The sequence below is a fragment of the Lagenorhynchus albirostris genome, chromosome 1 (assembly GCF_949774975.1).
Source record: "Lagenorhynchus albirostris chromosome 1, mLagAlb1.1, whole genome shotgun sequence".
NCBI classification, from domain to species: domain Eukaryota; kingdom Metazoa; phylum Chordata; class Mammalia; order Artiodactyla; family Delphinidae; genus Lagenorhynchus; species Lagenorhynchus albirostris.
Window position 1 is genome coordinate 61,217,987 of NC_083095.1, and position 25,398 is coordinate 61,243,384.

Below are 25,398 nucleotides of genomic sequence, written 5' to 3' on the forward strand. Positions count from 1 at the left end.
CCTTTCCACCACTATCACCATAGTTGGACAAAGCCACCATCATCTCTAATGTGGATTACTGCAGTAGGCACCTAACTGGTCTTCCTCCACCACTCTTTCCCCTGTAATTTACTGTCCACACAGTAGTCAGTTGATCATTTTAAAACAAGATCAGATCATGTTACGCCTCTGCTCAAAACCCTCCAAAGTCTTCCCACGTCACTCAGAGTGAAATCCAAAGTTTTTATGAAGACTACAGCACTCTACGCATCAGTGATTCTCAGCAGGGATGATACTGCTTCCTAGGGAACATTTATAAATTGCCTGAGGGTGGGGGCAGCATTTTTGGTTTTTACAACAGTAAAGTTCTACTGGCATTTAATGTACAAGGAAGGACTAGGGATGCACCAGACATCCTGCAGTTCACAGGACAGTCCCATAAAACAGAAAATGTCCCTCATCGTGTATAAATTTTTCAAATGTCTGGGAAGGCTTTCTTGTGGGTGAAGAGCATTTTATAAATATCTGAGACCAGACTCTAACACCATTTTAAATATTAAAGCACAAAATATTCCCCTTATTTAACCCACACTATGTTTTCCAGGAATACAACTACTATGTAAACCAAAGAAAGATTGTACCTTATTTTCTTGGGAACTTCAACAAGAGTTTCTTACCATTTTAGAGTATCAGGTCAACCAAAGGCAACTCTGCTAATAGTCTGTTCACCAGAACAACACACCTGTTTCATTATGCATCGTTAACAGTTGCATACAAATATATACAAGAGGATAAATGAATTTCATTTTGTAAACTTAGAACTGAACATAATTAATTTAGCAAAGACATGTGAAACACAGAAATAATGTTTAATTAATAAAGGGACTAACTATATATCATTACCAATCTATGTAATTCTTAAGTGCTTTTAGCAAAGGATAATAAATTTGTCATAAAAATTACATGTTGAAGTTATTTTTTAAATTTTGAATGGCCTCGTTTGGTTTTTCTGTTTGTTTGTTTGTTTTACTCTCAAACTGTCCACAATGGTCCATTTCTCCATGTCTTCTTGTATTACTCTTTTTTTTTCCAGTCCATCCTGTAGTCTCATCATCTATCAAAAGATATGGAATGCAAGCTCTAAGTTCCGGACTCTGAATGTGTCCTGACATCTGTTAAAATTTCAAGTTGGAAGATATGGGGCTTTTTTTTTTGATGCTTTTTCACTTTGTCCCATGTCACAAAAGAAATTTATTTTGACAGTACACTTATAAAGAGGCCTAGCTCATTCTCTCCATTTCAAAAGTCTTTAATTGTTCATAGCATACTTCCCCACTTAATTTAAAGTTATTTCCCATTTTCTCTTATCATACACACATTAAGTCTAGTTTGCTATTATTTATCTTAATGTGTATTCTAGTGCCACCTGTACTGCTTTTTCATTTTTTGGTCTTTCTTATAAATTATGACCACTTATATTCCTACACAAATCACATTCATTATCAGTAGATACAAGCAGCTAACAACTTTATTATGTCTTCTAGTGTAGTCATTTATAATTATAATTTAATTATTCATCACTCATTTTTTCTTTACGTTACAAATAGGGCATTATATTGAGTTTTGACATTACATAGGTAGGTAGATGATAATTATCTATTAATTTCACTTCAGGTTAGTAAAAGGGGTAAAATTATATGCAAAGTACATGCAATAAGAAGGGAGTGCTAAGTCTGATAGTATTGAGAACAACTGCCTTGGCTGATCTGGCTCTTGGCTTCCTCTCTGACTTTTCTCCTATCATAGCCCCCATTCAAAGCCCCCCACCTTGCTGTTCCTCAAACACCACAGAAATATTTCTGCCTTGAAGATTTACAGTGTTTCTTCCCTTTGCCTGGAATGATCTTCCCCCATATATGGCCTGCTCCATTACTTCCTTCAGACCTCTGCTCAAACGCCATGTTCTCTTACAGCCCTTTCCTGACCATCCAATTGAAACATCTCTCCATTATTCTTCTTTATGTCACTTATTGCCACCTGACACATTACTGATTTGTTTACTCTCTGCCTCATGTCTCTAGGATGCAAAGTGGCCCAAGACAGGGGCTTCATTTGTTCATTGCTGCTTCCCAGTGTCTAGTATGGTGCCAGATATGATAGGTACCCGATAAAACTGAATGGATAGGCGAATGTCTTAAAGGCCAAAGAATGTGCTGGTAGGAGCCTGAACCTAGCAGGTTGGTTCCAGGTCCTTCATCCCCAATTGACACAATGCTGCCATGCTATTAAATGTTTGGGATATTGAACATCTGTTGAATATTTCATCTGAAGAAAGGTTCCACAACTGAAAAGTATTGGAAAGCCATTGGCCTTTCAAGTTAGCAAAAATGCAAAAGCACAGTAATACACAATGCTGGTGAGGATGTAGAGAAACAGACTGGTATTCATTATTTGTGGTAATGTAGGTGGTTCACTGTTACTGGGAGGAAATATGTACTGAGAGCCTTTAAAAACTGCAGTATATTTAACACGTGCTGTTTTATTTAAGATTGTTTTACTCTCACAGTATTGTAAAATAAGCATTATTAACTCCACTGCACAGATGAGAAAACTGAGGCACCAATAAGTTTAAGTAACAAATAAATTACAAGTCAAGGATCTCTACCTAGGTCATCAAACTGCAATTCCAGGGCTTTCTCCACCAGTTTCCATTGTCTGTGAGTTCTCTTGTTAGGTTACCTAACTCTTTAAAGCTAAAAATTGTGTCACATAAAAAATGTTTCAACACTTAGTACCTAGTACACAATGCTAAACATTGCAGGTGCTCAATAAACCTTTGCTGGAAGAGGGAATAACTCTTTCAACCACAAAAGTCTCCATAGACAGTGCAAGACCCATAGAGACAATAACAGAAACTGACCCAATATCTCTTCTACCCTCATACTAACAGAATGTTAACCCTGCCACACAGCTGCCCAGAATAGTGACTTCATTTTCATCATCTTTTGTAGGTAAATGTGGTCATGTAGATAAGTTCTGGCTAATGAAATATAAGCAGAAGTGGTGGACAACTTCAGGCACATGATCTTCTTGCTTAAAGGCTTCCTGCTGGCTGGAATACAGATGTGATGGCCAGAGCAGCCAGACTGGACCTTGAGATGACCTTGGTAATGAGGGGTATACTCAGAGAAGCAATAAGAAGGCAGGAGCCCTGACTCTACAAAACACCGTATCAGTTCAACATTACCTTTCATATGACTTTTCTATAAGAGAGAAATAAACTTCTACCTTGTCTAAGTCACTATTATTTGGGGTTTCCTGATTATCTTGCACCCATTAGCTGCCCTGAACTAGTTCTATTACGACTGCCACTTACTCCCATTTCCTTGATACTTGATATTGGGCTAAACTGATTTGGCATTGTACTAGTGACAACCTATATGAATTATGCATTCCATTTAGCATTTTCAAAGATTCCGTTGTAAATGGATATTTAATAAGCTTTTTCACTTAACCCTAAAGAGCAATAGAACAGAGTCATGCATAAAAAGCCATAATTCAGTGAACTGTTTAATAATCACTTTCCAGAGTAATAATTGATTGTCAAAGACTGTACATCTAGGCAGGTCTCAACAGCGTAATGAAATCAGAACAATGAAAAGTGTCCCAGCTGTCTCAATCTTTCATTTCTTCAAAACCCTATTTCCAATGATTAAGAGATGAAGAGCTTGATACTAGAGATGTTCTTGAGGGGAAATCTTGCTGAAATGATGAGGTCTGGCTTTATTATAATCTTCTCCTGTGTGCCTAATAAATTTGTAGTAAGCCAAGCAAAGGACAGGAATTTTATTTACTGTATTATCTGTGAGATCTAAAAAGAAGATAGACTACCAATTTAAAAGGTGGGAAAGGGGTGGAGGATGCAGGGGATTTTACTCATTATCAAGACTAGCCAAATCTGATGACCAGAATGCCAATTAACAGTTAACCATGTGATCATGGCAATCCTGCAGCCTTACCTAGATAATATCCAAAGCGTTGACTCTTCCTCCTAGCTCTTGGGAGTTCTCGGTAAAGCCACTGACACACTCCATTCTCTCAAGTCGAGGAGTCTCAGCAAGACCCCAATCCATCACAGATAAGATTTCAACTATGTCAAAAGAAGCTCTCCTTCCCCAAAAGAATGGGGACTCATAACCTATACCACTGGGCTAGAAAGAAAAAGTACAGGCAGGCATTTCTTCACCTTGAGAATAGCTAAAAGATTTTAAAATAAAATAAAGCTAATAAGATGAAGTAGACATGGGTCAGACTGTTATTCTGCCATGAGAGATGGCAGATAATGGCAATTTCATCTTTTATTCATATTAACAGCAACCTAAGTTGGCAGAATCAGTGGTACTTGATTACATATAACTGGTTAGTGATCATATAATCAACTGCTAAAGCCATCACTACCTATAATTCATCCCACCTGTATTCTTTCCCTTTATGACACAATCTTAGCCCAAGTCCCATTCCACACACACCATCTCTACCACCACCACACTACTCTGTGAGCAGCAAATCCTTGCTTCTTGCTGACCTCCCAGGCCTAAGTGTGTTGGGTTTAGAAGTCACCAGCAAGAGGCTATGGGTGGCCATCTCAGGACAGGAGAGTGTGATGGGCCTCTCACTAAATGCAGAGTCATCACAGGGATCTGAGAGGGGAAAACTCATAATGAGAAGTAATTCTGGTTACCTGGGGTCTGAGTCTTAAGACAGTAAGGAGGGAAAAAAGAAAGGAAGATGGAGCAAAAGAGGAAAAGGAAGTGCCATCAACATGATGTAGTAAAAGAATAAAACCAATTCTGGTCTCGTTGTCAAAGGAACTAAGTTGGCTCTGATCCCAACTGTGCTAATTGCCTGTATGGCCTTGCAAAAGTCACTTTCTCCCATTGGGTCTCAGTTTTGTTATCTAATGTATAATACAAAGTTAATTAGGTTATCTTCCAGCTCCAGACACTATTTTAATGAAAAATGAAGGTAAGAAAACACTACAGAAAAATTTATCACAGGACTCTGAAAGTCCTTTTCCATATAAGAACACAAAGTAAAATATGTAAAAGAAAATTTATTAAATGAGAATGTATTATTTTTAGTTTCAATGCAATAGACTAAGAATTTAACCTTTTTCCTACTATGTTCAAAAGAACTTGTACAGATAATAAATATGACTGATGTGTCAAGCCATCCTTCTCTATAGTGAGACCAAGATGCAGTGCAGCCCTCTGTGGGCTCCCAGATCCCGGGAGAACCCCTCCGAGCTGGGGCCTGAGCCGAGCTCTCCTTTGCAGATGGCCGCCGCCGGCTTTGTCCACTGTCCCACTGAGAACGAGCCCGACCTGGCTCAGTGTTTCTTATGCTTCAAGGAGTTAGAAGGCTGGGAGCCAGATGACGACCCTATAGAATAACATAAAAAGCATTCATCTGGTTGTGCTTTCCTTTCTGTCAAGAAGCAGTTTGAAGAATTAACCCTCAGCGAATTTTTGAAACAGGATAAAGAAAGAGCCAAGAACAAAATTGCAAAGGGAGCCAACAATAAGCAGAAAGAATTTGAAGAAACTGCAAAGAAAGTCCACTGTGCCATTGAGCAGCTGGCTGCCTCGGAGCGACGCCACCCACCGTCACTGCCCCACAGAGATACAGACACATCGTTTCCAAGGCACAGCCCTCAGGGTTACCAGCTTTACTCTGGGGCCTCTTAACTGTGCCTTAGGGAAGGAGAACATCAACATTTTGAAATTAGAATATTTAAACAGTATTTTTGGTTTTTTTCTTGAAGGTGGTGCCGGGAGCTATTTCTGTTGTACAGCTGGTGCTAAGTACAGTGAGGGATTCTCTCTTTTCAAAAAAAAAAAAAAAAAGATGCAGTGCAGTTTACAGTGGACTAAGGAAACCAGGTACTTGTAAAAGAATATTCTCCCCAAAATGACATACATATTGGATAATGTGCTGGATAGTGTGTTGGATACTATCATACGTACTGGATAATGTGCTGCACAGTCTATTAGATTATTTCCATTTGGGATGAAAGATGCTTAAACATGATTGTAGTTGGCTAATTCTCAAGATTTTGATTTTCCTGTCAAAACTATTTATCTACCCATCCTTAAAATCCACGTTTACCTATTATGCTTTAAAACAAGCATTGTAAAGAATACAGCTGCCTAGCAGCAGGCTGTTTACAGCTACAGAATGACTGACTTAAATCACAACCAAATACTGTAGTTTTCAGTAATAAAAAATAAACGACTTACTGTGTACAATAAGTCAACATGTAACCTAACTGGGACATTCAGTTGGTTCACTCTGCTGTCAAGGTAGCCATATTATTCTAAGCCCTAATATCAACTTTATGTTTTTTAAAACTGCTTTGAGGGCCTCCCTGGTGGCGCAGTGGTTGGGAGTCCGCCTGCCGATGCAGGGGACATGGGTTCGTGCCCCGGTCCGGGAGGATCCCGCATGCCGCGCAGCGGCTGGGCCCGTGAGCCATGGCCGCTGAGTCTGCGCATCCGGAGCCTGTGCTCTGCAACGGGAGAGGCCGCAGCAGTGAGAGGCCCGCGTACCGCAATAAATAAATAAATAAATAAATAAATAAATAAAATAAACTGCTTTGAATTGCATTAACTCTTTCCTCTCACTTTACACAGAATAGGTAAAAATCATGACTTGAAGGTATCACAAATGGACCCAAACTCTACAATGTTAAGGTGGCAATTAGTGCTATATTTTAAAGATGCAGTTTATCAGCTGTACCCACCTCACCACCCACTGGAGGAGAGTCTAAGCCCTTGGACTAGTCCTTAAAATTTAAAAGCATTAAAAAGGTCTATATTAGGAAATCAAAGTTAAAATTGAGTTGTGTATTGAAAGAACAGTCCACAGAGGGGAAATGTCTTAATCCTAACTACCCAAATATCCAGTGAAAAACAATTTTAATAAGGTAAATAAAGAACTGTATCTGCAGATGGAGAGGGTAAACTGAAAGTTAATGAAAACATACCAATACTCAAGCCAAGGATTCTTAACTTGACGTTCTCCATGGATGAGTTTCTGGTTATTAATGAAATTTTTAAATTAGAGCAAAAAGAATGTACGATCATATTTTATTTACCACATCTTTACACTAAAAATTTTATTGAGATATATTAAGATCAAGGGTTCTTAATCTTTTTTGTAGGCCTTATATCCTTATAAGGATTTAATTAAAGTTATTGATCCTCTCCCCAGGAAACTGTACATATATTTACTATTTACCAAATGCCACATGATTTTGTTACAACAGCACCCCACTTCCAGGTACCAATTTTTCTTTCAGTTAAATATCACCACATAAGAACTGTAACAAAATTTTTTAAGATTTATATGGAAACACAAAAGATCCTGAATAGCCAAAACAATCTTGCAAAAGAAGAATGGAGGAATCACGCTCCCTGATCTCAGACTATACTACAAAGCTAGAGTTGTCAGAACAGTATGGTACTGGCACAAAAACAGAAATATAGATCAATGGTACAGGATAGAATGCCCAGAGATAAACCCATGCACATATGGTCACCTAATTTATGACAAAGGAGCCAAGAACATACAATGCAGAAAAGACAGCTTCTTCAATAAGTGGTGCAGGGAAAACTGGACAGCTACATGTAAAAGAATGAAATTAGAATACTCCCTAACACCATACACAAAAATAAACTCCAAATGGATTAAAGACCTAAATGTAAGACCTGACACTACAAAACTCTTAGAGGAAAACATAGGAAAAAACGCTTTGACATAAACCACAGTAAGATCTTTTTTGACCCACCTCCTAGAGTAACGGAAATAAAAACAAAAATAAACAAATGGGACTTAATTAAACTTAAAAGCCTTTGCACAGCAAAGGAAACCATAAACAAGATGAAAAGACAACCATCAGAATGGGAGAAAATATTTGCAAATGAAACAACAGACAAAGGATTAATCTCCACAATATACAAACAGCTCATGGAGCTCAACATCAAAAAAACAAACAATCCAAGTAAAAAATGGGCAGAAAACCTAAATAGACATTTCACCAAGGAAGACATACAGGTGGCCAAGAGGCACATGAAAAAATGCTCAACATCTAATTATTAGAGAAATGAAAATCAAAATGCAATGAGGTATCACCTCACACCAGTCAGAATGGCCATCATGAAAAAATCTACAAATAATAAATGCTGGAAAGGGTGTGGTGAAAAGGGAACCCTCCTGCACTGTTGGTGGGAATGTAAATTGAAACAACCACTATAGAAAACAGTATGGAGGTTCCTTAAAAAACTAAAAATGGAACTACCATATGACCCAGCAATCCCACTACTGGTCATATATCCTGATAAAACCATAATTCAAAAAGAGACACGTACCACAATGTTCATTGCAGCACTATTTACAATAGCCAGGACATGGAACAAACCTAAATGTCCACCGACAGATAAATGGATAAAGAAGATGTGGCACATATATACAACAGAATATTACTCAGCCATAAAAAAAAAAACAAAATTGAGTTATGTGCAGTGAGGTGGAGGGACCCAGATTCTGTCATACAGAGTGAAGTAAGTCAGAAAGAGAAAACAAATACAGTATGCTAACGCATATATATGGAATCTAAAAAAAAAAAAAGGTTACTGATGAACCTAGTTGCAGGGCAGGAATAAAAATGTACACATAGAGAATGGACTTGAGGACACAGGGTGGGAGGGGTATGCTGGGGTGAAGTTAGAGTAGCATCAACATGTATACACTACCGAAAGTAAAATAGTTAGCTAGTGGGAAGCAGCAGCATAACACAGGGAGATCAGCTCGGTGCTTTGCGATGACCTAGAGGGGTAGAATTGGGAGGATGGGAGGGAGGCTCAACAGGGAGGGGATATGGGGACATGTGTATGCATATGGCTGATCCACTTTGGTGTACAACAGAAACTAACACAGTATTGTGAAGCAATTATACTCCAGTAAAGATATATTAAAAAAAAGTCTACATTAGGAAATCAAAGTTAAAACTGAGTTATGTATTAAAATAACAATCCATAGAGGGGAAACGTCTTTATCCTAACTATACAAATAACTGCACCCAAAGTAACCAGAAAAAAGCAATTATTTCGCGAACATTTAAAAATTCTTGGGGATTCCCTGGCTGCCCAGTGGTTAGGACTTGGTGCTCTCACTGCCAGGGGCCGAGGTTCGATCCCTGGTCAAGGAACTAAGATCCTGCAATTTATATGGCACAGCCAAACAAATAAAAATTACAAACCTCATGTGTACTCAAACCGTGGCATATGTGAAAATGGATTACTTTCAAGATTCCAATTCATTTGTCCTTTATAGTCTAAATTAAGAGACTTTATTGCACAAACAGGCAAAAGAAAAAAATCATTGCTGGGCAGTATCTGTACTAACAATCAGGAAAAAAGTACACCTGAATTCTATAATAAATTAGCATTTCATTTTTCAAGTAACTCTGTATTTCAATCTTGAAAAAAAATCCTCATGGAAAATAAAATGTGCTTGTATCCAACCAAGAATAAGTTTATTTTAAAGGAGCAACTCCTAGCTTGGTTCAAAATTATTATTACAACCAAACCAGCTAAAGGAATAGGAATTTTCTCTCAAAAACTAATAAAAATAATATTTTCCACCCTTTAAAAATGAATGAAATTAAACACATAAGCATTTTGTATTTACTGAAGGCATCTAAATGTTATCTGAAAGACTTTAAAACTTCACAGGAAAAAAAAACTGTAAATCAAGAAACTTCTTAATCATTACATCATTTGTACTACTTTAAGCTGTTAACATCTATGAAAACAAAAAAGTACTGCACAAAGGGAATGTGTAAAAGAAAAGTGTAATAAATGCATCTGTCACTCTGAAGAGAAAAGATTTGTCCAAACTAGTCCCTCCCAATTGCACTGGTGACATTCAAACAATAGATTGCTTTTCTTTGCCCAGATCCTGGTAGGTTCCCTGATTTATACCTCCAATGAGCAAAACTTTGTTCCTAGGATAGGGAAACATAAAATTTGAAAAGCAAAGGGCCAAGGAAATGTTTAAATACTATTTAAAATGTTTAAATACTATACAGCTATTTAAAAGAATAAATTAAAAATCAATCTCCATTGATGTGTGTCAAAAAATAAGCTGCAGAATAATGTGTACCATATGTTCTTATTTTTATAAGAAAAAACCCTATATATGTATGTATGTGTACACATTTGTACTAAAGACTTAAGATAAATAGAAGGATAAACAACAAGTATCGGTTACTGTTGGTGAGTTAAAGGGAATTTAGAAGAGAATTTATTACTGTTTCCCTATGTTTCTTCTTAAAACTTGTAAAAATAAATTTTATAAAGAATCTGGTAACATTTTAATTCAAGTTTCTGTTTTGAAGTAATTGTAGATTCATATTCACTTGTAGCAAATAATACAGAGATATCCCATGTACCCTTTATCAGCTTTCCCCAATGGGAATATCATGCAAAACTATAATACAAAATCACAGGCAGGATACTGACACTGACACAATCAAGATACAAAACATCTCCATCACCAGGAGGCTTTCCCATGTCGCCTTTCTAAAGCTATACATACTTCCCTCTCACCCTCCCCTACTCCAAGCCTGTCCTCAACCTCTGGCAGCCACAAATCTGTTCTCCATTCCTAGAATTTAGTCATTTTAAGAATGTTGTATAAATGGAATTATACAGTATGTAACATTTTGAGATTGGATTTTTTGCTTCAGCATAATTTTCTGGGGATTCATCCAAATTGTTGCACCTATCAATACTTTATTTCTTTTTATCACTGAGTAATATATGACCATTTACCCCTTGAAGGACATCTGGGTTATTTCTAGTTTTGGGTTATTAAGTACTACAAGCGTCTATGAACATTCATCTCAGGTTTTTGTTTGAATATAAATTTTCATTTTTCTAGGAAAAATGCACTGCTTTACCTCTGTCCCATAAATTTTGATATTTTGTACTTTTATTTTAATTTAGTTCAATTTTTTAAAATTCTCTGAGGCTTCCCCATTGACCCACAGATTATTTAGAACTCTAATGTTTAGTTCCCAAGTGTTTGGAGATTTTCTTATTAACAGTCTGCTATTAATTTCTAGTTTGATTCCATTATGAGCAGAGAACACACTCTATATGAGTCAATTCTATTTTTTTAAACATCTTTATTGGAATACAATTGCTTTGTAATGCTGTGTTAGTTTCAGCTGTATAACGAAGTGAGTCAGCTTTACATATACATATATCCCCACATCTCCTCCCTCTTGTGTCTCCCTCCCACCTTCCCTATCCCACCCCTCTAGGTGGTCACAAAGCACTGAGCTGATCTCCCTGTGCTATGTGGCTGCTTCCCGCTAGCTATCTATTTTACATTTGGTAGTGTACATATGTCCATGCAAATCTCTCACTTCATCACAGCTTCCTCTTCCTCCTCCCCGTGTCCTCATGTCCATTCTCTACATCTGTGTCTTTATTCCTGTCCTGCCCCTAGGTTCTTCAGAACAATTTTTTTTAATTCCATATATATGTTAGCATATGGTATTTGTTTTTCTCTTCTGACTTACGTCACTCTGTATGACAGACTCTAGGTCCACCCACCTAACTACAAATAACTCAATTTCGTTTCCTTTTATGGCTGAGTAATATTCCATTCTATATATGTGCCCCATCTTATTGATCCATTCATCTGTCAATGGACACTTAGGTTGCTTCCATGTCCTGGCTATTGTAAATAGAGCTGCAATGAACATTGTGGTACATAACTCTCTTTGAATTACGGTTTTCTCAGGGTATATGCCCAGTAGTGGGATTTCTGGGTTGTATTATAGTTCTATTTTTAGTTTTTTAAGGAACCTCCATACTGTTCTCCATAGTGGCTGTATCAATTTCCTTTCCAACCAACAGTGCAAGAGGGTTCCCTTTTCTCCACACCCTCTCCAGCATTTATTGTTTCTAGATATTTTCATGATGGCCATTCTGACTGGTGTGAGGTGACACCTCATTGTAGTTTTGATTTGCATTTCTCTAATGATTAATGTTGTTGAGCATCCTTTCATGTGTTTGTTGGCAATCTGTATATCTTCTTTGGAGAAATGTCTGTTTAGGTCTTTTGCCCATTTTTGGATTGGGTTGTTTTTTTGATATTGAGCTGCTTGTAAATTTTGGAGATTAATCCTTTGTCAGTTGCTTCATTTGCAAATATTTCCCATTCTGAGGGTGGTCTTTTCATCTTGTTTATGGTTTCTTTTGCTGTGAAAAAGCTTTTAAGTTTAATTAAGTCCCATTTGTTTATTTTTGTTTTTATTTCCATATCTCTAGGAGGTGGGTCAAAAAGGATCTTTCGGTGATTTATGTCATAGAGTGTTCTGCCTATGTTTTCCTCTAGGAGTTTTATAGTGTCCGGCCTTACATTTAGGTCTTTAATCCATTTTGAGTTTATTTTTGTGTACGATGTTAGGGAGTGTTCCAATTTCATTCTTTTACATGTAGCTGTCCAGTTTTCCCAGCACCACTTATTGAAGAGGCTGTCTTTTCTCCACTGTATATTCTTACCTATTTTATCAAAGATAAGGTGACCATATGTGCATGGGTTTATCTCTGGGCTTTCTATCCTGTTCCATTGATCTATATTTCTGTTTTTGTGCCAGTGCCATACTGTCTTGATTACTGTAGCTTTGTAGTATAGTCTAAAGTCCGGGAGCCTGATTCCTCCAGCTCCGTTTTCTTTCTCAAGATTGCTTTGGCTATTTTGGGTCTTTTATGTTTCCAGAAAAATTGTGAAATTTTTTGTTCTAGTTCTGTGAAAAATGCCACTGGTAGTTTGATAGGGATTGCATTGAATCTGTAGATTGCTTTGGGTACTATAGTCATTTTCACAATGTTGATTCTTCCAATCTAAGAACATGGTATATCTCTCCATCTGTTTGTATCATCTTTTAATTTTTTTCATCAGTGTCATAGCTTTCTGCACACAGGTCTTTTGTCTCCTTAGGTAGGTTTACATCTAGGTATTTTATTCTTATTGTTGCAATGGTAAATGGGAGTGTTTCCTTTATTTCTCTTTCAGATTTTTCATCATTAGTGTATAGGAATGCAAGAGATTTCTGTGCATTAATTTTGTATCCTCCTACTTAACCAAATTCATCGATTAGCTCTAGTGGTTTTCTGGTAGCATCTTTAGGGTTCTCCATGAAGAGTATCATGTCTTCTGCAAACAGTGACATCTTTACTTCTTCTTTTCCGATTTAGATTCCTTATATTACTTTTTCTCTGATTGCTGTGGCTAAAACTTCCAAAACTACGTTGAATAGTAGTGGTGAGAGTGGACAACTTTGTCTTGTTCTTGACCTTAGATGAAATGGTTTCAGTTTTTCACCATTGAGAACAATGTTGGCTGTGGGTTTGTCATATATCGCCTTTCTTATGTTGAGGTAAGTTCCCTCTGTGCCTACTTTCTGGAAGGTTTTTCCCATAAATGGGTGTTAAATTTTTTCAAAAGCATTTTCTGCATCTATGGAGATGATCATATGGTTTTTCTCCTTCAATTTGTTAATATGGTATATCACATTGATTGATTTGCATATACAGAAGAATCCTTGCATTCCTGGGATAAACCCCACTTGATCATGGTGTATGATCCTTTTAATGTGCTGTTGGATTCTGTTTGCTAGTATTTTGTTGAGGATTTTTGCATCTATGTTCATCAGGGATATTGGCCTGTAGTTTTCTTTCTTTGTGACACCTTTGTCTGGTATTGGTATCAGGATGATGGTGGCCTCGTAGAATGAGCTTGGGAGTGTTCTTCCCTCTGCTATATTTTGGAAGAGCTTGAGGAGGATAGGTATTAGCTCTTCTCTAAATGTTTGATAGAATTTGCCTGTGAAGCCATCTGGTCCTGGGCTTTTGTTTGTTGGAAGATTTTTAATCACAGCTGCAATTTCAGTGCTTGTGATTGGTCTGTTTATATTTTCTATTTCTCCTGGTTCAGTCTCGGAAGGTTGTGTTTTTCTAAGAATTTGTCCATTTCATCCAGGTTGTCCATTTTATTGGCATATAGTTGCTTGTAGTAATCTCTCATGATCCTTTGTATTTCTGCAGTGTCAGTTGTTACTTCTCCTTGTTCATTCCTAATTCTATTGAGTCTTCTCCTTTTTTTTCTTGATGTGTCTGGCTAAAGGTTTATCAATTTTGTTTATCTTCTCAAAGAACCAGGTTTAGTTTTACTGATCTTTGCTATTGTTTCCTTCATTTCTTTTTCCTTTACTTCGATCTGATCTTTATGATTTCTTTCCTTCTGCTAACTTTGGGGTTTTTTTTATCTTCTTTCTCTAACTGCTTTAGGTGTAAGATTAGGTTGTTTATTTGAGATGTTTCTTGTTTCTTGAGGTAGGATTGTATTGCTATAAGCGTCCCTCTTAGAACTGCCTTTGCGGCATCCCATAGGTTTTGGGTTGTCATGTTTTCATTGTCATTTTTTTCTAGGTAATTTTTGATTTCCTCTTTGATTTCTTCAGTGATCTCTTGGTTATTTAATAGTGTATTGTTTAGCCTCCATGTGTTTGTATTTCTTACAGATTTTTTCCTGTAATTGACATCTTCTCTGATAGCATTGTGTTCGGAAAAGATACTTGATGTGATTTCAATTTTCTTAAATTTATCAAGGCTTGATTTGTGACCTAAGATATGATCTATCCTGGAGAATGTTCCATGAGCACTTGAGAAGAAAGTGTATTCTGTTGTTTCTGGATGGAATGTCCTATAAATATCAATTAAGTCCATCTTATTTAATGTAGCATTTAAAGCTTGTGTTTCCTTATTTATTTTCATTTTGGTTGATCTGTCAATTGGTGAATGTGGGATGTTAAAGTCCCCTACTATGATTTAGTTACTGTCGATTTCCCCTTTTATGGCTGTTAGCATTTGCCTTATGTATTGAAATGCTCCTATGTTGGGTGCATAAATATTTACAACTGTTATATCTTCTTCTTGGATTGAGCCCTTGGACATTATGTAGTGTCCTTCTTTGTCTCTTATAATAGTCTTTATTTTAAAGTCTATTTTGTCTGATATGGGAATTGCTACTCCAGCTTTCTTTTGATTTGCATGGAATATCTCTTTCCATCCCTTCACTTTCAGTCTGTATGTGTCCCTAGGTCTGAAGTGGGTTTCTTGTACACAGCATATATATGGGTCTTGGTTTTGTATCCACTCAGCCAGTCTGTGTCTTTTGGTTGGAGCATTTAATCCATTTACGTTTAAGGTAGTTACCGATATGTATGTGCCTATTCTCATTTTCTTAATTGTTTTCGATTTGTTATTGTAGGTCTTTTCCTTCTCTTGTGTTTCCTGCCTAGAAAGGTTTCTTTAGCATTTGTTGTAAAACTGGTTTGGTGGTGCTGAATTCTCTTAGCTTTTGCTTGTCTGTAAAGCTTTTGATTTCTCTGACGAATCTGAATGAGATCCTTGCTGGGTAGAGTAATCTTGGTTGTAGGTTTTTCCCTTTCATCACTTTAAATATGTCCTGCCACTCCCTTCTGGCTTGGAGAGTTTCTGCTGAAAGATCAGCTCTTAACATTATGGGGATTCCCTTGTATGTTATTTGTTGTTTTTCCCTTGCTTTTTTTTTTTTTTTTTTTTTTGCTGTACGCAGGCTTCTCACTGTTGTGGCCTCTCCTGTTGCAGAGCACAAGCTCTGGACGTGCAGGCTCAGCAGCCATGGCTCACGGGCCCAGCTGCTCCGCAGCACGTGGGATCTTCCCAGACCGGGACACGAACCTGTGTCCCCTGCATTGGCAGGCGGACTCGCAACTACTGCGTCACCAGGGAAGCCTCTCCCTTGCTGTTTTCAATATTTTTCTTTGTATTTAATTTTTGATAGTTTGATTAATATGTGTCTTGGTGTGTTTCTCCTCGGATTTATCCTGTATGGGCCTCTCTGCATTTCCTGGACTTGATTGACTATTTCCTTTCCCATATTAGTGAACTTTTCAACTATAATCTCTTCAAATATTTTCTCAGTCCCTTTCTTTCTCTCTTCTTCTGAGACCTCTATGATTTGAATGTTGGTGCACTTAATGTTGTCCCAGAGGTCTCTGAGTCTGTCCTCAATTCTTTTCATTCTTTTTTCTTTAATTTGCTCTGTGGTAGTTATTTCCACTATTTTATCTTCCAGGTCTCTTATCTGTTCTTCTACCTCAGTTTTTCTGCTATTGATTCCTTCTAGAGAATCTTTCATTTCATTTATTGTGTTGTTCATCATTTTTTGTTTGCTCTTTAGTTCTTCTAGGTCCTTGTTAAACGTTTCTTGTATTTTCTCCATTCTATTTCCAAGATTTTGGATCATCTTTACTATCATTACTCTGAATTCTTTTTCAGGTAGACTGCCTACTTCCTCTTCATTTGTTTGGGCTGGTGGGTTTTTACCTTGCTCCTTCATCTGCTGTGTGTTTCTCTGTTTTCTCATTTTGCTTAACTTACTGTGTTTGGGGTCTCCTTTTCGCAGGCTGCAGGTTTGTAGTTCCCTGTGTTTTTGGTGTCTGCCCCCAGTGGCTAAGGTTGGTTCAGTGGGTTGTGTAGGCTTCCTGGTGGAGGGGACTGGTGCCCGTGTTCTGGTGGTTGAGGCTGGATCTTGTCTTTCTGGTGGGCAGGACCACGTCCGGTGGTGTGTTTTGGGGTGTCTGTGAGCTTATTATGATTTTAGGCAGCCTCTCTGCTAATGGGTGGGGTTGTGTTCCTGCCTTGCTAGTTGTTTGGTCTAGGGTTTCCAGCACTGTAGCTTGCTGGTCTTTGAGTGGAGGTGGGTCTTAGTGTTGAGATGGAGATCTCTGGGAGAGCTTTCGCCATTTGACATTACCTGGAGCCGGGAGGTCTCTGGTTGACCAATGTCCTGAACTCAGCTCTCCCACCTCAGAGGCACAGGCCTGATACCTGGCCAGAGCACCAAGACCCTGTCAGCCACACAGGTTTTGGGAAGTCTGAGCAACCAAACCAAAAAACAAATCCACCAATGATAACAAGCGCTAGAAACCATACTAAAAAAAAAAAAAAACAGACAGACAGAACCCTAGGACAAATGGTAAAAGCAAAGCTATACAGATAAAATCACACAGAGAAGCATAGGCATACACACTCACAAAAAGGAGAAAAAGGAAAAAATATATATATATATCTATACATAAAAAAAAAGAAAGAGTGTAACCAAATCAATAAACAAATCCACCAATGATAATAAGCTCTAAGTACTAAACTAAGATAAACACAAAACCAGAAATGAATTAGACCCAGAAAGCAAACCCCAAGTCTACAGTTGCTCCCAAAGTCCACCGCCTCAATTTTGGGATGATTCATTGTCTATTCAGGTATTCCACAGATGCAGGGTACATCAAGTTTATTGTGGAGGTTTAATCCACTGCTCCTGAGGCTGCACAGTGAATTTTCCTTTCTCTTCTTTGTTCGCACAGCTCCTGAGGTTCAGCTTTGGATTTGGGCCCCCTCTGTTTGTAGGTCACCTGAGGGCATCTGTTCCCCACCCAGACAGGATGGTGTTAAAGTAGCAGCTGATTAGGGGGCTCTGGCTCACTCAGGCCGGGGGAAGGGAGGGGTACGGATGTGGGACAAGCCTGCAGTGGCAGAGGCCAGCGTGATGTTGCACCAGCCTGAGGTGCGCCGTGTGTTGTCCCAGGGAAGTTGTCCCTTGATCACAGGACCCTGGCAGTGGCAGGCTGCACAGGCTCCCAGGAGGGGAGGTGTGGATAGTGACCCGTGCTTGCACACAGGATTCTTGGTGGCTGAAGCAGCAGTGTTAGCATTTCATGCCTGTCTCTGATGTTCGTGCTGATAGCCACAGCTCATGCCCGTCTCTGGAGCTTGTTTAGGTGGTGCTCTGAATCCCCTCTCTTCACACACCCCAAAACAATGGTCTCTTGCCCCTTAGGCAGTTTCAGACTTTTTCCCAAACTCCCTCCCAGCTAGCTGTGGTGCACTAGCCCCCTTCAGGCTGTGTTCACACCGCCAACCCCAGTCCTCTCCCTGGGATCTGACCTCCAAAGCCAGAGCCTCAGCTCCCAGCCCTCACCCATCCCAGCAGGTGAGCAGAGAAGCCTCTCAGGCTGGTGAGAGCTGGTCAGCACTGATCCTCTGTGCGGGAATCTCTCTGCTTTGCCCTCTGCACCCCTGTTGCTGCATTCTCCTCCATGGCTCCAAAGCTTCCCCCCGCAGCCACCCCCCATCTCCGCTCTTGAAGGGGTTTCCTAGCGTGTGGAAAATTTTCCTCCTTCACAGCTCCCTCCCAGAGGTGCAGGTCCCATCCCTATTCTTTTGTCTCTGTTTTTTCTTTTTTCTTTTGCCCTACCCAGGTACATGGGGAATTTCTTGCCTTTTGGGAAGTCTGAGGTCTTCTGCCAGCGTTCAGTAGGTGTTCTGTAGGAGTTGTTCCACATGTAGATGTATTTCTGATGTGTCTGTGGGGAGGAAGATGATCTCCACGTCTTACTCCTCTGCCATCTTGAAGGTCTCCCCTGATGTCAATGCTTTTCAACTTACTGACGTTCATTTTTATGGACCAGATATGGTCTTAGTATATGTCACATGGACAGTGACAAAAATGTGCCTTCTGCTGCTGTTAGGTGCAGTGTTCTAAAAATGTACATTCGATCCTGATGTTTGATGGTATTGTTGAATTCTATATTCTTGGGAAATTTCTATCTAGTTTTCTATCAATTGTTGAAAGAAGGGTGTTGACTTCTTCAACTATGACTATAGATTCATCTATTTCTCCTTTCAGTTTTTACTTCACATATTTTTTCAGCTCTGTTGTTTGGTTCATACAAATTTAGGATTGCTTTGTCTTCTTAATGGATTGAACCTTTTATCATATTATAATGCCCATTGTGTCTCTAGTAATTTTCTTTGTTCTGAAGTCTACTTTAACTGAAATTAATATAGCCCCTCCTATTTTCTTTTGAAGAAGGTGTGCCTGATGTTTTTTCATGCTTTATTTTAAACCTGCCTATATCATTATACTGGAAGTATGTTTCTTGTAAACAATATATAGTTGGGTTATATATGGAATCCACTTGCCAATCTCTGCTTTCAATCAGTATATGTAGACCATTTACCTTTAATGTCACTATCGATATATTTGAGTTTGAAACTGCTACCTTATTTCTTGTTTTCTTTTTATTCTCTGCTTTTTGCTTATGTTTACTTTTTACCTGCCTTCCTGTGGGTTACTTAAATTTTTTAAATTCTATTTTGATTTATCTATAATGTTTTTTGAGTGAATCTCTTTGTATAGCTTTTTTGGTCATTGCTCCAGATAGTACATTATATATACATAACTTATTACAGTCTACTGGAATTGTTATTTTCCAATTACAGTGAACTATAGAAACCATATTCCCTTTATATCTATTTACCTTCCCCTATTTATAATTGTCTTAAATATTTCCTCTACATACATTTAAAATCACATCAAACAGCATTATAATTTTAGCATCAACCATCAAATACATTTGAAAAGCTCAGGAGAAGGAATGTCTATTGTATTTAGCCATAGTTTTTGCTTATTATATTCTTTCTTTCTTCCTGGTGTTTGTTCCAAGTCCTTTCTTCTAATCATTCCTTTCTGTTTAGAGAACTTCCTTTAGTGATCCTTTTAGGGTAAGACTGCAAGTGACAAATTCTCTTAGCTTTCCTTCATCTGAGAATGTCTTGATTTTCCCTACATTCTTGAAGGATAATTTGCCTAGATACAGAATTTTGGGTGGACAGTTCTTTTCTTTCAGCATTTGAAAATGCTGTGCCAATCCTTCTGGCCTCCATGGTTTCCAGTGAGAAATCCCGTCATTCAAGTTGCTTTTCCCTATACGTAACACATTGTTTCTCTCTCATTGCTTTCAAAGACTTTTTCTTTTTCTTTAGTTTTCAAAAGTTTGACTATTACATGTTTTGGTGTGGATTCCTTTGGGTTTCTTTGGTTTGGGCTTTTGTCATTTTCCAGAACTTTGATGGCAGGAAGGTTAGATCTTCTGTTATAGTCCCACAAGTCCCTGAGGCTCTATTTTTTTTCACCCCAGTCTATTGTCTCTCTGTTGTTCAGACTGAGAAAATTGTATTGTTCCATCCTTGTGTTCACTGATTCTTTCCACTGTCTCCCCTCCGTTCAGTTTTTGAGCCATCCATTGAGTTTTATTTCAATTACTGTATTTTTTAGTTCTAAAATTTTTCTTTGGTTCTCTTTATATGTCTGTTTCTTTACTGAGACTTTCTATTTCTCTGCTAAGACTTTCTCTTTTTCTCATTGTTCCAAGTGTGCTCATTATTATTGCTCATTGGGGCTTTTTTTTTTTTGAGGGCCTCTTTAAAATCTTTGTCAGATAATTCTAACATCTCAGTCATCTCAATGTTGGTATTCATTGTCTTTTTTTATTCCAAGTCTACATGTTCTCAGTTCTTGGTATAAGTGATTTTCTATTGAAACCTGGACATTTGGAGTATTATGAGAGTCTGGATCTTATTTAAACATTCCTCTGAAACTGCTGTAGTAGGGGCAGTAGGAGGAGGGCCAAGGCTGCCTCATTACTGCCAGGTAGGGGTAGTGGTCCAAATTCCCAGCTTGGTCTCCACTGGCACCAGAGGTAAGGGGCTCCCTGCTATTGCTGGGCGGGAGTAGGAGTTCTGGCCCCCCACTAGGCCTCTACTGATACCATCCTGGTGGGGAGGGACAGAAGTCTCTCATTACCGTTCCCTACAAGGCGTCCAGTGACACTAAGGGGGCAGGGGGGGTGGGTAGGGTAGCCTCTTTACTGCCAGGCAGTGTTGAAAGTCTTGACTCTCCACTAACACCACATAATTAGGGAAGGAGTTGGGGTACCTTGTTTCAGCCTGGTAAGAGTGGAAGTTTAGGCTCCCCCCTCAGCCCTGGCTGGCAGGGGTGGGGATAGGGCCATAGGTTTTTCTGTGGTGTTTGACTAAAGTAGCACAGTTATTGTCTAAAAGTTTCATCTTGCTAGGCTGCCCCTTTCTTGATCCTTAGCTAAAGAGAGCAGGCTTTGGCTGGGGCTTTTTCTGTCTGCACCCATTGGCATTCTTAGGTTGCCAGCTTCTTTAGCTCCAAATCTGGCAGACATGAGACCAAAAGAAAACCTGAGAACTCATCAGGTTATGTGATTCCTTGGATCCCAAAGTCCCTAGGCAGTCTGCTTCTCTCCACCTTTTGGAGTCTTCTCATGTTTGTTTTATAAATAACATCTAAGGTTTGTACTTAGTTGTACTTACCAGGAAGAAGAGGCAAAAGTACATCTATTTCATCTTCCCTAAAGTTAAAGGCAGGCATAAGTTTTATGATAAAACATTTGCTTGTGAGCTATACATTATTTGTTTAAAGAAGACCTTGGGACATGAATTCCCTCTTACGTGGGTCATGTTAAGCCATTTTTCTTTTGAGCTATATGGCCAAAAACAACTACACATGACAGAAGCCAGGATGGGCTGATTCCTTCATCCTCAATTAATATCTGGAAGGTAGTCTCTGAACTTCAGTCTCATATAATTAGAATGTATTTTGTGAGTGATAGTATTGAACTCCTCAGTAAAACAAACATAGGACCTTATAACATTTCTATCCCTCCTGCCATAGTGTATGCATACTGTTTAAGACAGTAGTTCCTAACTAGATGGGAGGTTAAAAGGGGAGCAATTTTGCCCTTCTCCCCAGGGTCTCATTCAGCAACATCTAGAGATATTCCAATTGTTATGACTTGGTGGTGGGGAGGGTGACGAGAGGATCATACTACTGGCATCTACTGGGTAGAGGCCAGGGATAATTCTAAACATCCTACAATTACAGGACAGCCACCCACAAAGAAGGATTATTCAAACAAAAAGTTAAGTGCCAAGGTTGAGAAACCCTGGTTTAGATGTTTGACCTACATTTGACAGCTGAGTTTCATCTTTAGATATTCTGTGCACCTTTTGGCCTATGTAATTGTTTGTGGAACTCTGAATGCTAGGTCTGAAAGGGCTCTGCCCAAACTCTAAACAGAGACAGCACACCCTGCCAGGACTGTCTTATCCTTTAGCTTTCCCTCCGGGGACTGGCTCCAAATTAAGATGTCTAAAGTAAAGAACCATATTCCTTGCTTATCATGGAGAGAACATTGTTTATATAAACTCCAAATGTTTAAAACAAGTGTCCTTATTGTAATCTTAAGAATTTTTAAAATCATAATTTAGATACCACTTTTACGCTTGCATTCTCATCGCTTTCTCTTACCTACCCAGCCATAGCCATTTCGACAAATTCCCCATTGTTCTCTTCTCACCCTAATAAAACTTCTGAAACCAAGATAATGCAAAGCTCCATCTTCTGGAATTGTTGGGTGGGGGGCAGGCAGAGGCAAAGTTTTAAAAGCAAGAACAAAATCTAGCTACACAAAAAAATCAGTACAATGGAAGGCAGGATGGGACTGAGGCATTCGAAACTGGCCAAGTTTTACAATGCGGGGCTAGTTAGTGACCCTGGCTTCTGACCCTAATCCTTCAGGCCACTCTCCTACATAAAACAATTCAGGTAACTGAAGCACCAGAAAAGGATACACAAGAGAAATGGAATACCAGAAAGAACAGAATTCACTGTCCCAGGGCCCATTCGTCACTGATACACTCCCTTCTTATATTCTATTCTATTTGAACCCTTCAAAATGTACTTTCTCTATGGGGCCTTGCTCTAAAAGTGTAACTTTCCCCAACTGTACAGGACCTCGAGCCAGCTTCTAATATAGGCCCCTCTTCATGTCACATGCCTTGACTATGTCACAGAGTTCTTCTCACAGGGGCAGGCAATGAGGCTTTGTTCTCTCCATTGAGGCTCTCCAGTGTGCATCCCTGATCCATTTTCTGTTAGGCCCACAGAAAACCTAATTAGAAATACCCATTTTGAAACGGCCTGAGCAGTCACACTGATCTTGTTCAGTAACCGTATCGAGGTATGGGTCTTAACTGAAAACATTTGTCCCATTCTGCCGACAAACATTAGGTCAAAGACGACACTGGGGACTCTTGTCCTTACACGTTTTTGTTTCCCTAATGGGCTTTAGGATCACATTCCTTAAATCACAGCCAAGAGTATATTCTGGGCTGAAACTATTTTAAAGACATAATATGGCAGCAGTATTCTGTGTACTAACAAGAGGTTTGGAGCTGCAGCCAAGAACAGTAATAGAATCTTCTTCCCCCCTAAGTGCCATTCTCATTACCATTCTCAAAAAAAAAAAATCTCTCTCTCTCTCTCTCTCTCTCTCTCTGTCCTTTCCTCCTTCCCTTCTTCCCTCCCTCTCTCCCTCTCTCTCTTTCTGTGTGGGACTCAGATTCCCCTGCTATTATTTTTACTTTGAAGGTCCCTGTCAAGGCAAAGTCTATATAATGAACAAAATATCTTAAACTATGACCCTATCTAGCTTTGCTCCCTGCTGGGGACACATCACAATCAACAAATAGCCAGCCCTGGCATGGTTCCAGTCTACTCTCTGGGGTGTGACCGGCTGGGATGGAATCCCAGCTCTGCTCTGCCTTAGTTGCAGGACTGTGAGCCAATCCTCTTAACCTCACGAAAGCCAGGAAGCCTCTTAGGTAAAATGGGGCTCTCATGGGTACCCACCTGATGGGGTTGTCATTGGGACAAATAATAACTTATAGTCTCTATAATTGGGAAGACCTAGAAAGTAAATTTTTTAAAGATATTTTAGGAGAACGGTTTTCACTGAAAATAGTACAGAACTCATAAATTCAACTTATTAGTAATATACTGATCTTCTTAAGATATAGATTCACTGTTAATAAACTGTACAGAAAAAGACTCTTTCATATAAAACATCTGCTAAATCAATACTAAATAATCACAAAGACTTTGAAAGGAAAGTGATGCATTACTCAGGTCTAAAAACTAATGTTCTTTGTACCAGTTTTTGAAATATACTCTCAATTATTTTCACTTTTTAAAGAGGATATACTCCCTCGATGGAAAATTCAAAGAACCTGAATAACACCCCAGCGTTTTGTCTAGCTTATAACACACCACATGCACTTATTTTATGTTTGTATCCTTAAGTTACATTTACCCAGGAGAAATACTACTCTCCTTTTGGGTCACCTACTTGCATTTTAATGTCGTAGTTCTGGCCGAGGACGCTCTGGATGAGCTCTTTGATGCTCGGGTTGGAGGCCTGCTGGGCCTCGGACTGAAGCGAGGCGATGATCTCGATGGATGCCGGGATCGCTCGCACGGGCTGCGGGTCCTGCGGGGCGGCCTCCCGCGCGTCACTCGGCGGATCGCTCTCGCGGTCGGTTTTGGAAACCGACACGGGGGCTTCCCGCGACTCGCCGCGCGAGCCCTCGCGCAGGAAGCGGGTGTGAATCCTCACTTCACTCCGCCGGCCGGCCGCCTCCGAGTCTCCCTCGTCTCCGGACAGGGAGCCGCCCTTCGTCTCTCTGGCCTTGCGGGCCTCCGCGAGCCGAGCCGGCTCCTGGCTCGCGTCGCGGCCCCCGGCCGGGTCGAGGACCGGCTTGGAGCCCGCGGGCCGTGGGCTCCTGGCGCCCTGGTGCGCCCGGACCTTCCCCCTGGGCGCAGGTGGCGGCATCAGGACCACGGGTCTGGACGTGCCCGCCCTGGAGGCGATGACCGGCGGCTTCTTCTGGGGCCAGTGCCGGAGGAACGCGGAGCTCCGCAAGTAGAAGTCCTGGGGGCAGAAGGGCTGGGTCTTCCCGGAAGCGGCCGCCTCGCTCGGGCCCGGGGGCCGCGCTGCGCCTCGGGGCGCCGGCTGCGGGAGGGCCGCATCGAGGGGCGCACGGCCTTTGGCCCGAGGGGAGTCTGGTGGCTTTTGGGGTCTGGCGCGGGAAACGCTCCACTTCCCCCCATGCCGGGCCGGACCGGGGACCCGGAGGCCGAAAACAGGGACTTCACCCACAGCCGGCTTGGAGGCCAACTTCTCCTTGAATCGGAGAAATTCCTTTTTAGTCTCCTTGTGAACCTTCTCAATCTCTTTAAAGATGTACGATTCTTCTTCGTATTTCAGTCCAAAGTGCTTAGAAATCGTGGACATCTGGACTAATTTGTCCTGTGAAATAACAGTAAATTAATATTATACATATATACATGAAAACTACTGATAAACAAAATTCCAGCTCAGAAAAGCTTCTCATGGTAGAGCGCTCACTGTGCTTGCTGAAGCACGATGGGTAGTATTCGTTTATATCATTTTAAGTCCAACTATTGGCCTTTTCACAGGAATAATGAAAAACCTTTAAATCAGTAACATTTTCACAGTGAGAGTTTCCG

General features: G+C 39.8%; 1 protein-coding gene across 1 annotated transcript in view; it reads right to left on the reverse strand.

Annotated features, from left to right (window-relative positions):
- TTC6 (tetratricopeptide repeat domain 6) overlaps window positions 1-25,162 on the reverse strand; it is a 200,619-nt gene extending 175,457 nt beyond the window's left edge. Inside the window, exon 1 of the mRNA XM_060163954.1 lies at window positions 24,218-25,162. Within this exon, the coding sequence (XP_060019937.1) occupies window positions 24,218-25,162 (945 nt within the window). The remainder of the gene's footprint in view (window positions 1-24,217) is intronic.
- Window positions 25,163-25,398: the final 236 nt, after the last annotated feature.